At 45.3% G+C, this 16749-nt stretch overlaps 1 protein-coding gene across 2 annotated transcripts in view; it reads right to left on the bottom strand.

Moving 5' to 3' along the window:
• LOC138769946 (solute carrier family 2, facilitated glucose transporter member 5-like) overlaps window positions 1-16479 on the bottom strand; it is a 38150-nt gene extending 21671 nt beyond the window's left edge. Inside the window, exon 1 of one of the 2 annotated variants that reach the window (XM_069948718.1) lies at window positions 16436-16479. In XM_069948718.1, coding sequence (XP_069804819.1) covers window positions 16436-16478 — 43 coding nt within the window. In that variant the 5' untranslated portion in view covers window position 16479. Of the gene's footprint in view, window positions 1-13340; window positions 13426-16435 lie in introns of those variants that run through there. The other variant, XM_069948719.1, reaches the window with a different exon arrangement.
• Between the last annotated feature and the right edge of the window lie 270 nt (window positions 16480-16749).

Here is a 16749-nt window from a genome sequence, read left to right as displayed (position 1 = left end):
TGTACTATGGGGGAGATTTATCAAACATGGTGTAAAGTGAAACTGGCTCAGTTGCCCCTAGCAACCAATCAGATTCCACCTTTCATTCCTCACAGACTCTTTAGAAAATGAAAGGTGGAATCTGATTGGTTGCTAGGGGCAACTGAGCCAGTTTCACTTTACACCATGTTTGATAAATATCCCCCTATGTGTGTATGTACTGAGCTGTTTCCATGATTATAATTCAGAGTTTTATTTTCATCTTTAGGCTATGTTCACATATAGTATTTCCGTCAGTTTTTTTGGTCAATCTTTAAAAAAACAAAATAAGGAGTGAAACTGACAGGGCAAAGTTATAATGGAAAGATTATAACAGTTTCTGTGTTTTTGTTTTTTTTTAAACATATTTTATTAATCAGTTTCTGTGTTATTTCGACCCACTCCTGGTTTGGGTTGATAAAAGATTGATGGAAATACTATGTGTGAACATAGCCTAAATAGAATTCTAAAATGAATGAGAGATTATTACTGTGATGTGTGGATGGCACAGGACCACATAAGCAGCTCTGCGTTTTAGCTCGTAGACAGGAATCCAAGTTGGAGATCCCCATACACTTTATACCTTTGTCAGATAGTGATAGAAAATCACTGTCCGATCCCTTTGTTCTTGGAGAAATAAGCTGCATATTCCTCCCCTCAGGAACACAGGAACGCTCGTCTGTGCTGAACGTTCCTGTGCATGGGGAGGATGGGGAGAGGGCAGGAGAGATAACCGATTGTTATTAGTTAGTTATTAAAGGTATATAGCCACCTCAACTCTACGATATCTATATGTGTCAGGGTGGATAAAAATCAATGATTTTTTTAAAAAAATCAAAAAAATCAGATTTTTTTGATTTAAATCGGATTTTTTTGATTTAAATCGGATTTTTTTTCAATAAACTGCTTTTTGAGGAAAATATTTTACCATCCAAAGGTTCTTCCATCATGAGATAAAGCGGAGTTGTTTAACTCAGTAGAATAAAGGCTGTATATGTTCTCAAATGTTACAACATGAACAGAGTTGAGAAAAAGACCTTAATCCTATTGTTCTACAAACCTATGAATACAGAATCAACCCCTTCAGTACCAAGTCCAAGAAGTTAGACAATATGTTTCTGATTGTTTGGACTATTTTTTTTTTTTTTTTTGTTTAGCCAAATTAGTTAACATGGATGTTTGTTTAAGCAAATAACTTATGCTGTAATGTTGTTATTGTTTCAGTTGAATAAATCCATTTAAATTGTTATTAAGTTCAGGATTATTTTTCTCCTTCCTAAGTACAACAGAACAGTGGTGTCCAAATATGAATGATTAACCCATTAAACTGGGGAGAAAAAAGTAATATAAAAAGTGATTCTAAAAATCTTCATCTACTTGCATGTTAAAGTAGCAAGAACTAGTTTAGGTAGAAACTTTGATTTAAATCACTGATTTAAATCAAGCCTTCCTGACTAGTGATTTAAATCGTGATTTAAATCGTGATTTAAATCAGTTTGATTTAAAACAAATCCACCCTGATATGTGTCACAGGGAATGTAAAAAGAGATAAATACTAAAGTCATGTTCCACTAAAGCAGGGACAACACTATGTTGCTAAACCCCAACTAAGTTTATCAGGAGTCCATACAATGCATATGGATCAACAACAATGGATAAACCTTCCTGTTTATTGCAAGCGCCTCGGCAGATCTGCTTTTACTGATCCAACAAGAAGTATGGGGTCACATTAGAGAGGTCACATCTGTCAGCTTTGGCTTTTGTCCTATCTAGTTGTGAGCCTAAGGAGTCCTCCATTGTTGTTGATCCATAGTCATGATTAGGGTATGTGGACAGGGGTTGTCTTCACGAGATACGTTTCCACCCCATCACATATTCAATTACAATTCACAGGTCGTTCCCAAAACCCAATGTATTATCAAGTCAAAGTAACAAAATGGCAGAGAGTTCTTTTCTAGATAATAATTAAAGGGGTATTACACTCAAACATAATCTTTCATATTTTGTTGCCCATGTTGAGACTAACAATTCATTCCGTAATAATCTATTCAGTCTCCTTCCTCCAGTTCTCAGCCGCTGCTTTCTGCTGGAGACATACAAATCTGTGTGTGAGCCTTTCTCTCTATCTCCCCCTCCTCCCCCCTCCCTTCTGAGACGGCTGATGTAGACAAGTCCCTGTCAGGCTTTATCTGCAACATTGTAGTTTCTTTGTAATGCTGGGAGGATTAATCACAGTGAGATTATCAGCAGCTTGACCTCAGAATAACCCTCCCAGCCTTACAAAGAAGCTACAGTGTTGCAGATAAAGCTTGCCAGGGACTTGTTTACATCAGAAGGGAGGGAGGAGGAGGGATAGACAGAGAGAAAAGCTCACACACAGATTTTTGTGTCTTCAGCAGAAAGCATCAGCTCAGAACTGGGGGAAGGAGACTGAATAGATAATTACAAGTATGGAAGGAATTGTTAGTCTCACAATGGGCAGCCACATATCAAATGTTATGTTCAAGGGGAATACCCCTTTAATCATTGAGACATTGTCCTCCCAAATAGTTTAGTCTGTTTAGCCAAGCGGAAGATTTCACAAACACGGTCAAGTACATAGTTTACCTGAGGCCGTGCAGTTAGTTAAATATACATTGGCACTATGGTCTAGCCAGTAATTTATAGGAAGTTGCATTTGTTCCGGATGGTTAATCTATGTGTGTTTAGAACAGAGCAAACGTTCCCCCTATGTCGGGCGTATTATGAACATAGAAAAAAATCTCTAAAAATACATCAGTGATTATATTTAATATTAGTCAGAGAAAATAGACATTACATAACAAATAACTGGTTATAAAGTCTCAATTAACATGTCATTATAAGTGAAATACGTCGTACTACATACAGCAAAGTAATAGGATAGTATAGGGAAAAAAGTGACAACTTTGGGGTTTGCCAGCACTCCATTTGTTCTTTATGGGGTTGCCAAACATTTCCGAATGCTTAACTTAAAAATGTTTGGCGGTTCCAAAGAGAATGAAGGGAGCGTTGGCTTCATTCATTATGGGGACAGTTATGTCTACGTTCTCGGGGTCGATGGGGATCCCATGGCTCGGAGCCCCTTCAATCAACTTCCTACCTCCTACCCTGTGGATAGAGCTCAACTTAAGGTCATCATACACTTTAGACCAGGGGTGTCAAACTCAAATACACAGTGGGCCAAAATTAAAAAATTGAATAAAGTCGCGGGCCAACCTTGATAACTATTGAAGCACGAATGCGGCGGTCCTGGCACTGGTCCTGGTCAGAGCAGCGTGCAGTGTTCCTGGTACTGTCAGTGTTGTGTGTCTCCCAGTGCTGTGCACTATGATAAATTGCTATGATATGATTAAACCGAAACCGAAACCCATGTAATAGCCAAACCCCCCCCCCCCAAAAAAAATTTCCCCATGTTGAAGCCAACCCAACCAAAATTGCCCGAATAGTAGCCAGCCCTCCCAATAGTGCCCAAATAGTAGCCAGCCCCCAAAGTGACCCATATAGAAGCTATCCCTCCCCAATAGTCTCATATAGTAGCCAGCCCTCTCCTGTAGTCTCATATAGTAGCAAGCCCTCCCCTGTAGTCTCATATAGTAGCCAGCCCTCCCCATATTCTCATATAGTAGCCAGCCCTCCCCCATAGTCTCATATAGTAGCCAGCCCTCCCCTGTAGTCTCATATAGTAGCCAGCCCTCCCCTATAGTCTCATATAGTATCCAGCCCTCCCCTGTAGTCTCATATAGTAACCAGCCCTCCCCCATAGTCTCTCATATAGTAACCAGCCCTCCTTCATAGTCTCATATAGTAACCAGCCCTCCCCCATAGTCTCATATAGTATCCAGCCCTCCCCTGTAGTCTCATATAGTAACCAGCCCTCCCCCGTAGTCTTTTTTATAGTAGCCAGCCCTCCCCAATAGTCTCATATAGTAACCAGCCCTCCCCAATAGTCTTATATAGTAGCCAGCCCTCCCCCATAGTCTCTTATATAGTAGCCATGGCGGGCCAGATGTAATTCAAACTCTGAATTGCCTGGCGGCCCAAAAATAATGGCACCACGAGCCAGATTTGGCCCGTGGGCCAGAGTTTGACATGACTGCTTTAGACTTGTATGGCATCTGGGAAAGATGATGTCGGTGGTGATAGGGGTCAGCCATGATGGAAAATCACGGCCGACTCTTTTGTTCAGAAAGAGATAAGCTGCAGTGAGTGCTGCTACAGTCAAGGTGGGAAGGGGGGCAAGCTTTGTGAACAGCACAACCCCTACTACGGAGAAGTCCGGCGGATTATAAAAACCAACCAGCCGGCAGGGGGGGGGGAATTGATTACAAGTTCTAACTTACCTCTCCCCATGCCCGCGGTGAGCTGTGGAACTGGACGCATGACCCCCACTGAATTGTGATGATGTCTCGTCTCGGGGGGAAAAGGCCTATCCCAGATGATGGACTGACCGCTCAGCCAATCAGAGACTGGAGCGGCGTCTCACCCCTGAGTGGCCAGTCCATCAGCCTGGTGGAGACGTGTCAGCTCCAAAGATCCTGGAGCCGGGGGTCCTGCCACTCACTGCAGGCACAGGGAGAGGTGAGTTAGTACTTGTAATCAATTCTCCCCCTGCCGGCTGCTGGCTATTATAATCCGCTGGACTTCTCCTTTAATCCACCACTATGTAGCTTAGTGCCATTCATTGCCCATGGCTGTGTCTGTGCACTCCAGCATGTATACATAGACCACCACATTACTTCAATGGATGCCAGGGGTTAGACTCCCACTCATCGCACCTTTTAAACCAATCCCTATTTAATCTTTCTCTTCTTTTAATACTTTAAGGGTAAATTCACACAGACGTATCCGCAGCGGATTTTTACGCTGCGGATAACTCCCCTGTCCTTCCAATATGATTACATACTAGCAGCGGGATAGACCCGGCCCCATTAACCCCCGCCGCCCAAGATGATATATTACCTGCACCACGTTCCAGTCGCATCTGAGGCTTCCAGCTCCCGGAGGTCCTGCGCAGCCAATCAGTGACTGTGGCGAGGCCATGCGCGATTGGCTGCGCGGGACCTCTGGGAGCCAGGAGCCTCAGATGCGGCCGGATCTTGGTGCAGGTAATGTATCATCCTGGACAGCGGGGGTAATGGGGCTGGGACTTACATACTGGCAGCGGGATGACAATGACAATATGTAATCACATTGGAAGTGACAAGAGAGGCAGCGGTTTTGCTGCAAACTCGCAGCGTGAAATCCCCTACGGATACGTCCGTGTGAATTTACCTTTAGAATGTTTCAATCTTTACGTTGTACAAGTGTCCAGCTGGGCAGATTTATGGCATATTAGGCGGCTTTTATCATATTCTTTAGCCACTGTTTTTAGCTTTAATGAATAGATACACTATGGCTAATAGTTAATAGAATAGTTTCATGAGATAGCTGACATGCTGTTTTCTGGTCACAATGTGTCATCCATTTTGCTAATGACTTAATGACACATAGCATAGAGATGAGCTAATCTCGAGCAAGCTCGTCTCGAAGTCGATCATGCAGCATTTGTTTCCCGGAGGCTACACGCGTTGTGGGCAGCCCTAAAGCCTTATTCCTGCATTCCCTGCACACACCACATATACGGACAGTGTGCATCGAAATGGATTATTGGAACTCCTGGCATCATGTATCATTATGATGCCAGGGTCTCCGAAACAGTTTCAGTCTTTGTGGTCCTGTACTGACACAGCCGTGCAGCAGTTACTGAGCTCCCAGCATCATAACAATACATAATGCCGGAAATTCCGATAATCCGTTCTGATGTACACCTTCCGTATATATCACATTTAGCACATTTGGGTGTGCCTGCACTCCAATTAACCATTAAAGCCCATGTAATGTACGGCCGTCATAACGGCCATACATTGTGTGAACCGAGCGGAAACAATGGCAAGTCAACTATTTGTGCATGTGATGTAATAATGACCCACATTGTTAATATAAGGTTTATATCTGTACTATATATACTTGTATGTCAAAAGGCAGTGAAGAAATGTCCATGTAATGCTAATGCAATACACATATATGCTAATTCACACGTTGGGAGCACTGGGGCCGTTTCTTGGCTCTCCAGAGCACCGCTCAGCCCGGCCACCGGGTGGGTGAATTAGCATATTTGTATTGCATTATTTATCCTGGAAATCGCGGCACTTTAAACGTTAAGAAGCCCGGCACTGGTAAGAAGACATTAATGGCTACTGTGAACTATCAGAAAATTCCTACGCACGAACTTGCTGATAGTTCCCCTTTAATATTTTTTTCTATTCCTAAGTGCAAATGTGCTTCATACCATATCAGTACTGTACTAGTGTCTAGAAACAGATTCTAGAGCCTTCTCCAGTGCCTGATTTATCATGATATATATAACCTTGAAAACAGGCATAAATTATGGCAGAAATATACACCTGGTAGATTTCTGCACCCCTCTGTGCGCCTCTTAGTAAATCCAGCAGGGTGAATGGGGACGGGGCTTTAATTTAAGAATGACATACGAGTACGCTGGTCTTGATAAATCTGCCCCCCCCCCCCCCCAAGTATCTTTGCCTTTTTATATGGGAACGAAGAGTACCCCGCTTCGAATACTGTTGTATTAGACTCCTAGAGGCAACACCAGCTGTGCCGGTCTGTGTCTTTTTTGTGACATATTCATACATGTAAGTGCATAAATATGCACGTACATGATGGAAATGAATTTCTCATCATTGTATTAAAAAAAAATAATTTAAAAACTTTGAACTTTTAAAAATGATACAATAATAAGAAAAAATAATATATATATATATATATATCATTTCCATCAGGGCATTCGAACCAAAGCAAAACCTTTTGTTGCTCTCTAGAAAGGCAGTAGGTGCTATTGTCGATGGCAGGTATGTGTCACCAAGGTGGCTGGCCTCGGTGATATAAAAAACCCAATAGTTTGCACCTGTGACATTATGTTGCTGAGTGTTTTTTTCTGTGGTAGTTCGGGTCCGGGTTTTTTATGGAGCGGCCAAAGAGCTTGGGTGGGAAGGTCGCTCCCATACTCCAGCTCAGGTCTTACCAGCCCTTTAAAAGGCAGCTGGTTCAGAGCAGAAGGGGTGTGTGGTGTGTTACCGAACCATAGTGTGGTGTGTTACTGAGCCGTAGTGTGAGCGCTAGCAAAGCTGCAAGGCTAAGGAAGCCTGTGGGATCTGCTGCATCTAAACGGTGAGACCGTGGCCTTTTGTTTACTCTGGCTTACCTGAGAGAAAGGACTGTTTATTTTTTCTTGAAGTATTTTTTCCATTATGCTGAAGAAAAGCTATTTTTATTTGTAAGACTGCATTCACACAATAAAGTGTATTTTTGTTTGACTGGAACCCGTACCCAAGGACTATCTTTGAGCTAAACCCCCACAACCCCTAGACCACCGCTCCATCACAGGCTAAGAAATTCAACAGCAGTGATCCCTCAACTTACAATGGCCTCAAGATACAATATTTTTAACATACAATGTTACTTTCTGGACTATCATAACTTGAGACCAGACTGAACATACTATGCTACAGACAATACAGATTTGAAGCACACGTAAAAATAATTAGCTGATTGACTAATATGTTTCTGGGACTCTGCGTGACCTGTACAGAACCTGAAAACGCTCCAGTCCTCCTCTACATGACTGTTATATGTAAGGACTTGCTGTATCCATATTAGTTAGCTGCTTATTTTCCTTTAAATTTTCATTTTTTCTCACTGGGAAATTTAGAACCAATTACCAGTTTTCCATAGAATTTTGGTCTCAATATATAATGGTTTCAACATACAATGGTTGTCCTGAAACCAATTAATATTGTATGTTGAGGGACAACTGTATATCTGATTGCAAATCAGTCCTCTGTTGGCAGATACTGACTGACAGGCAAGTGAGCAGGATTCCAGGCAACACTGATTATTCATGAAGAAGAGGGGGAGGAAGGAGTGGTGAGGTGTGTCAGAGTGTGGCACAAATGCTGAGCCACAACTCCTCTTTGACTCTTCACAACAGTAGGAGACACAAGCTACAGCCAGCTACAGCACACTGTCAGCACCTCAGGTAGGGCTTGGGTGCTAACAGTTTTACTTTTAACTAGTCGGATACATTGTATATTGTATAATGATATGTTACATGTTATCATCAGACACCTTTTAACATATCCTTAGCTATCATTACACAATACACATTATAAAGTAATAGAACTAGGAATGTAGTAGAACTGCCTTCTGGTCACAATGTGTCAGACATTTTGCCAATTTCTTAATAACTCAGTAATATCCATATCAGCCAATAAATGAAGGAGCGGCGTGTTCAGGTAGATCATGCAGCATAGCATGCACCCATCACTAGCTGTTCACCTCTGCTGAGGGCTGTAATCATGTGAGGGAAAGCTTGGTGCATGTGATGTAATAATGACCCACATTGGTAATATGGTAGTGTGCAGGAGGACATAATATGGCAGAGGTTCTGTCGGGCAGGGGTGCTAGCAGTGGCGGATTAAATGTACCTTGGGCCCCGGGCTGTCCACCCAACCTGCCCCCCCCTCCCGCCCCTGGTTAATCCACCCACATTATAACCCAATACTGCCCCAACCCCCCCCCCCCCACCCCAATGCTGCCCCCAATAAACACTGCCTGCCTCTCCTCCCTGCTGGCCCCAATAAACATAATGTTTGGTCCCTTGCTGCACAGAGGATGTCAGGAGAGGCGGGTGCTGATCTTATAGGGGAGGTCACAGCAGCACAGAGGATGTCAGGAGAGGAGGGGGCTGATCTTATAGGGGAGGTCACAGCAGCACAGAGGATGTCAGGAGAGGAGGGCACTGATCTAATAGGGGAGGGTCACAGCAGCACAGAGGATGTCAGGAGAGGAGGGGGCTGATCTTATAGGGGAGGTCGCAGCGTCCCAGCAGCACAGAGGATGTCAGGAGAGGAGGGTGCTAATCCTATAGGAGATGGTCCCCCTCTTCCCCCCTTATAGATGGTCCCCCTCTTCCCCCTTTTATAGATGGTCCCCCTTTCCCCTCCCCTTATAGATGGTCACTTTCTTCCCCCTTATAGATGGTCCCCCTCTTTCTCCCTTATAGATGGTCCCCCTCTTTCCCCCTTATAGATGGTCCCCCTCTTTCCCCATTATAGATGGTCCCCCTCTTCCCTCCTTATAGATGGTCCCCTTCTTCCCTCTTCCCCCCCTTATAGATGGTCCCCCTCTTCCCTCATTATAGATGGTCCCCTTCTTCCCTCTTCCCCCCTTATAGATGGTCCCCCTCTTCCCTCCTTATAGATGGTCCCCTTCTTCCCTCTTCCCCCCCTTATAGATGGTCCCCCCTCTTCCCCCCCTTATAGCTGGTCCCCCTCTTCCCCCCTTATAGATGGTCCCCCTCTTCCCCCTTATAGCTGGTCCCCCTCTTCCCCCCTTATAGATGGTCCCCCCTCTTCCCTCACTTATAGATGGTCCCCCTTTCCCCTCCCCTTATAGCTGGTCCCCCTTCCCCTCATAGATGGTCGCCCTTCCCCCCTCCCCTTATAGCTGGTCCCCCCTCCCCCCCCCCCTCTTATAGCTGGGCCCCCTCTCCCCCCCTTATAGCTGGTCCCCCTTCCGCCCTTATAGCTGGTCCCTTCCCCCCCCCCTTATAGCTGCCCCCCTCTTCCCACCTTATAGATGGTCCCCCTCTTCCCCCCCTTATAGATGGTCCCCCCTCTTTCCCCCTTATAGATGGTCCCCCTCTTCCCCCCATTATAGATGGTGCCCCTCTCCCCCCCCTTATAGCTGGTCCCCCCTCTTCCCCCCCCTTATAGCTGGTCCCCCCCTCTTCCCCCTACTTATAGATGGTCCCCCCTCTTCCCCCACTTATAGATGGTCCCCCTTTCCCCTCTCCTTATAGCTGGTCCCCCTTCCCCTCCCCTTATAGATGGTCCCCCTTTCCCCTCCCCTTATAGATGGTTCCCCTCCCCTTATAGATGGTCCCCCTTTCCCCTCCCCTTATAGCTGGTCCCCCTTCCCCTCCCCTTATAGCTGGTCCCCCTTCCCCCCTCCCCCCCCCCTATAGCTGGTCCCCACTCTTCCCCCCCCATAGATGGCCCCCCTCTCCCCCCCCTTATAGATGATCCCCCATCCCCACTATAGATGGTCCCCCCTCTCCCCCCCCCCCCTATAGATGGTCCCCCTCTTGCCAGCAGATAACTAAAAAAAAAAAAAAAAATCACCTGCCGTCCGTTCCCCTGTCGAGCCTCACGCCTCCTGGTCTGTCCTCGGCTGATGTGCGGCTGCCGGGGGGGTCCCGTCCTATCCCCGGCAGCATGCGCATCAGAGAGCTCCCCGTGCGCCGGAAGTCACAGCCACAGGTGCACAGGGAGCTCTCTGATGCGCGCGCTGCCGGGGATAGGACGGGACACCCCCGGCAGCCGCGCATCAGCCGGGGGACAGTACAGTGGCGGATTATAATGTGGGCGGCGTGGCGTGGGCCCCCCCGGAGCCTCGGGCCCCGGGCGGCCGCCCAAACCGCCCATATTATAATCCGCCACTGGGTGCTAGGTAGCAGGACTATGAGAGGGCTCTAGGGTGGCACAAGGAGGTGCTATGTACACTAGATGTACTGTGAACACATGGGGAGAGAAGTTTGTTGGGCAGAGGCTCTTTGCGGGGAGGCAGGACATGGAGGTCAAAAGTTAGCAGGGGCTCTAGGAAGGGACATAGAGCAGTGGGGCATCCGAGACGGGTGGAGAAAAGACAAAAGGCAGCTGGGGCTCAGTGTGGACTAGGGGAAAGGGGCAACAATGGCCGTGATTAATATGTTTTATAGAAGTTGCATAGAAGTCAGAGGGAATCCCGGACAGAGTGTATACACATAGTATACACTCCGGCTGGGATTCCAACCGGCCACACAGAAAACTGACATGTCAGTTTTGTGCGGTCCCTATTCATTGAAGTCCATCTCCGGCCGCACTCTCCATTATGTGCTATGGTGAATTGAAATGCGGGCGCACATGGATGCGCCCACATCCCAATTCAACAGAAATTAAGTGTCTTACGTAGTGTGACCCCGGCCTAACTGAGATGATGTATACAGTTGGATGTCTGTATGTAGTGCAGCAAGAAAACAAGCCTTACTATGTCCCCTCCATTACACAGACTGTTCTCCATGCCCTCCTCCATACATACCTCCCCATTGCACAGACTGCTCTCCTCCATACACACCTCCCCAAATATAAAGACTCCTCTTCTCCATACACACCTCCTCCATTATACAGACCGCTATGCTCCATACACACCTCCCCTATTACACAGACTGCTCTCCTCCATACACACCACCCCTATTAGACTGCTCTTCATGCCCTCCTCCATATACACCTCCCCCTTACACAGAGTGCTCTTCTTCATACACACCTCCCCCATTACACAGACTGCTCTCACTACACAGCTCCCCAATTGAACAGACTGCTCCCCATGCTCTCCTCCATGCACACATCCCCATTGCACAGACTGCTCTCCTCCATACACACCTCTTCTTTTACACAGACTGCTCCCCTCCATACACACCTCCCCCATAATACAGACTGCTCTCCTTCATGCACAACTCACCCATTACACAGACTGCTCTCCTTCATACACCCCCCATTGCACAGACTGCTCTCCTCTATACATACCTCCCCCATTACAGACTGCTTTCCTCCATACACACCTCCCCATTACACAGACTGCTCTCCCCATACACACCTCCCCCATTATACAGACTTCTATCCTCCATACACAACTCCCCAGTACACAATTGCACAGACTGCTCTCCTTCATACACACCTCCACCATTACACAGACTGCTCTCCATTGCCCTCCTCCATACACACCTTGTTATTACACAGACTGCTTTACTTCATACACACCTCCCCCATTACACAGACTGCTCTCCTCCATATACACCTTCCCATTACACAGACTGCTCTCCTCCATACGCACCTCCATTACATAGACTACTCTCCTTCATACAAACTTCCCCATTACACAGACTACTCTCCCCGCCCTTCCCCATACACAGCTCCCCTATCACAGAGTGCTCTCCATGCTCGCCTCCATACACACCTCCCCCCGTTACACAGCCTGCTCTCCACATGCTACCCTTCTTTATACACAGTTCCCCCAATGCACAGACTGCTTTCCATGCTCTCCTTCATACACAACTGCTCCATCCCATAGAATGCTCTCAATGCTTACTTTGGTCCTTTGGGTGTGTTTTTACAGTTGAGTTCCATTAAAGTGAACGGAGCTTAACTGTAAAACCCTGATTACCCTTTTAAGAAATGGTCCCTAGTGGCAAGTGACCCCAAAGTCAGCTCCAAATATTGTTGTCTTCTGCTGGACCTTTGGTGCCTATTACTGAATTAGACTCTAGTCTTAATGGAGGGCTCTCTAACACTTTGCTGGACAATTTGACTCTCCATGGCCATCACTTTTTTTTGCCAATATTTACATACCAAATACTCAAAGGCGTTTTTTTCATCACATGACGTAATGGCAAACTGCTAGAGTATGCCATCACTTTATGACTGGTGGAGGTCAAACCTTCTGACCTTTTCTCTGCACAGTGCTGCTCCTGGTCACTTGGCTGAGCAAGTAATTGCAGCCGTCCCCATTCACTTTACCACAGTCAAATAATAATACAGATGATTGGCAGTAGAAGAAACAGGATCATCAAGTACATACAACACCAGCCTGTGTATGCACAGTTTAACCCTTACTATTACTTCACTGAGTGAGCGCCAACATATTCTACAGGACATGCATAGGCAGAGCTATACATGGCATCCTACTGTTGATCTATAAGGTGCTCTGAGGACACAGCACAAGGTTATATAACATTTGGCTGCACAGCTGTTTTACTGCTGGCTGGAGGAACATGTCGCTTGAACAGATTGACCAAAGGTGAAGAAAAGTGAAACTCCAGATTTGCATAAGGCTGGGTTTACACGTGAAATAACAGATGCCGCACATGGACGAGCCTTATGTCTTTCAGGAAAAAAAAACAAACCCCTTTTTATCGGACCACATGGAACCTCTTGAGTGTTTCTGATAATAGTGATCACTGTCTCCACCATTGGTAATAGTTATAGCAGAATGCACTGGATATGATCAATGTCTTATCTACAGTAGGTCACATTTCCCCATTATGGGGCATCATCATGCAGAAGATACCATTAACTTTCATCTATCACAATATCTTCACATTAGTCATCATATACTGAAAACTAAACTAGACTTTTGTTCGCACTCACCCACAACTCTTCTCCTCGAGCCACGTTCTCACTTGTGTAAATGTAAGTCAGGGTAAATAAAGTAATTCCAGTATGTGAGCACGCCCCCTTGGCATCAGTGCAGGATAGTGGATGGCATGCCTGCCGTACCTGACTTGTATTCTTCCCAGCTTATGTATAGTAGTAAATTTCATAACTGAATTTAACATGGTAAAGATACCTCACAATTAAATATAATTTCCATATATTGCATGCCAATCCATCATTCTGTTGTAGATGCCTCTGCCTCTATTTCTTTTATTGTTAGGCCGCTGCTAATACTCTACAGTCATTTATAAAAGGGGTCATGACCTATACACCTATAGGGTATATGCACGTGAATTCTGTCGCTCGCCCACACGGGACATCAACATACTAGAGAAAACAACCTACTAGGGGTGCCAGCTTACTAAGGGAAAATACATGCTGGTTGCTTCTACATCTAACTTATGAGGGGGACCAACCTACCCCACCCCAACCGACCTCTTTCCCCACCAACCCACAGGAAACTCTACTGGAAAAGTGCAAAAGTCTATGATGTTTGGCAGGTTCTGCAGGGATGAGTTGCAGCTGATTTTCATTGCTGCTCTGGGCCGGATAGAGGGTAAAAGGGAAAGGAAACAACCAACAATGACATCACCTGTGAATCACTGAATATGACAGCAATGTAACCTGCATAGCTAACAGAGATATATAGGTATTGCACATTGTGTGTTTTTAGAACTTTTTGTGGCCCAAGGAAAAGAAAATTCCAAGGGGTGCCCCAAGGTGGAAGAGGTTGGGAAACACTGCATTAGTAGCACTGGCATAGCTAACATGGAGACAAACCTCGCAACTGCTATGGGGCCCGTGTAACAGAGGGGCCCAGGAAAAGCATTGCCCTCCTGCCCCAATTACCCCCAGCTGCCCCCTTTCTAATTGCACTCCCCTATAGTGTCCCCGCATAAATTGCCCCCCTCTAGTGGCCTTGCATAGTGCAGACCTCCATATAGCAAATCTCATTTTAAGGTGAATACTAGAATAATTGTTTTAGTTTTTTCTCCTATAATCCAGAATATTTCATAATCTGGCACCTGTGCACATAATAGAAATATAGGAGCCCAGACCACAAGGCCAGGCCATATAATGATACGTCCACTTTTTTGTGGTTGAACTTTGGAACCCATGGTCATGTTCATCGGCCCATAGAATAGAATACGTCCTACACTAGCCGCAATTGTGCAAGGGCCCTAAGAAGTATCATGAAAGGTACAGTAGTTGAAGTTGACGTGTCTTTTACTTTGTGTATTGGATTTTAAGAGGATTTTCTAAATAAAGACTTTATATTTTACTTGGAGCTGTGGACTTCCACTTTTTGCACAGTAGTTGAAACTTTAATAACCTTTTAAGGTTTGGTAAGGATTTTGTAAGAACTAATGGGGCGCAGTAACCCTGCAATTGTGTCTTGTAAGGATATCTGATAGCTTCCTGGTGCGAGGTGCGGGATGAGCACACCTGTGTACACGAGGTTTCCGCATGTTCTATAATTAGTGGCCTGGAATGTTTTATGGATCCCTCCTTGGCTGCAGAACCTCACTACCCAACCCTTCTAATATTCAGTAGTGACATGTTACATAAGTATTATCAGTAGGTAACAGACATCAATGGTGATGGGGCAACAACCTAGCTGGTCAGGTTATATAAGGTACTGATTGGGATTCCTAACCTGACCTGGGAAAATTAAGACTGGTTAGATGTCATGTAGTGATATAGATTCTAAAGGGACTCTCTCATCAGTTTCATGCCACAAGTCATTAGAGGTGTATGTACATATCATGTGTAATTACAATTAATCGTATACTACAGTATATGAATGATCGGAATTGCGTTTATCGGAGGGGGAAAAAATCATTTAATCTAATACCGGTAGCACCGTTATTAATAGCAGGTGTCTCACATACAGTCATTGTAGATATTTCCAGCTACAACTTGTGAGAGACTTTTCAAATGTATTCCACATCCTGAATATGCTGCTGTGTTCCTATTGAGATACATACTGACATATTGTCATACAGTGGTATTACAGCATGAGCCATCAGATGGGGTATATTAGACCACATGGTGTGTTATACTGTATGTCAAACAATATTGAACAATAGGGAATGCAACAATGCTAAATAAAATGCACAAGGCTTTGGACTGTTGGTTCTGCCATCATGCTGGCCTGCAGAGGCAGAAAACCCCTATAAACTTATGTGGCTCACAGCAGAGATTATATCCAGTCTAGACAGTAATCTGTGGGCTACAACCCCTGCCACATGTTATGGAATCACTACAGTGAGAGGATGTGAAATCCGCATTTTTACTTTGTGTCATGTAAATCAATTTGTTTCCTGAAAGAGTAGAACTATCTAATACTACTAGCCAAACCAGAGACTCCTCCAAAGGAAGAGTCACCCATCCTTAGATTGCTGTTTTGGGGTGGCTGCCCCTTGTTGGTACACTGCAGCATGCTGCATGGCTTACAAGAGGACTTGTCCAGGCTTAGAAAAACATGGCCGCTTTCTACCACAAACAGCACATCTCAAGCAGCTGCCATCCAACACGCCAGACTCCATCTCTCTCCCTCCTGACATTACCTGTAACAGAGGAGTCGGCAGGCCCCCACACACATCAGTCAGTCAGATCTGGAGTATTTTTCACTCATGTCTGGGCAGCTAAGGGCGGATACTGATTCTCAGTGAGAAGAAGCAGGGGTGTACGAGGAATTATTTTCAGGCATTCAAATAACATCTATGGCAATGACTTATGCAGGTCATGCATCTTTTTTTGGTTTTATTTCTGCCTTCAACTACAAACACAGACTAAAATATTATGTCAGTCTAAATGTGGCGATTCCATCATTTTTTTTTTACGTGGACTTATAAAAAGGCTGGATTCCAGACCCCAATACATTATACCTATATAACAATGAAGATTATATCCAATGTGATCACGGCACCCTATCGGGTCAAATGAGACATGTACTGCTAAGGTATACAGCTCACGGCACCCTATCGGGTCAAATGAGACATGTACTGCTAAGGTATACAGCTCACTGAGTGTTCCCCTGACTGAATACAACCAGGGGGGGAGATACATCAAGCAGTCTTACAGTAGGAACATCCTTTGTTGGCCATGGGAACTAGTCACACACATTGAAATGAATAAGCTGAACTGCGATTGGTTGCTATGGGCTAACTGTAATCCTGCTCAATAAAGCCCCTGGGGGAGATTTATCAAACTGGTGTAAAGTAGAACTGGCTCAGTTGCCCAGATCAGATTCCACCTTTCATTCCTCACAGACTCTTTGAAAAATGAAAGGTGGAATCTGATTGGTTGCTAGGGGCAACTAAGCCAGTGCTACTTTACA

The sequence above is a fragment of the Dendropsophus ebraccatus genome, chromosome 12 (assembly GCF_027789765.1).
Source record: "Dendropsophus ebraccatus isolate aDenEbr1 chromosome 12, aDenEbr1.pat, whole genome shotgun sequence".
Lineage (NCBI taxonomy): Eukaryota > Metazoa > Chordata > Amphibia > Anura > Hylidae > Dendropsophus > Dendropsophus ebraccatus.
Note: the sequence above shows the minus strand (reverse complement) of the source record. Positions and strands in the feature narration are given on the sequence as shown.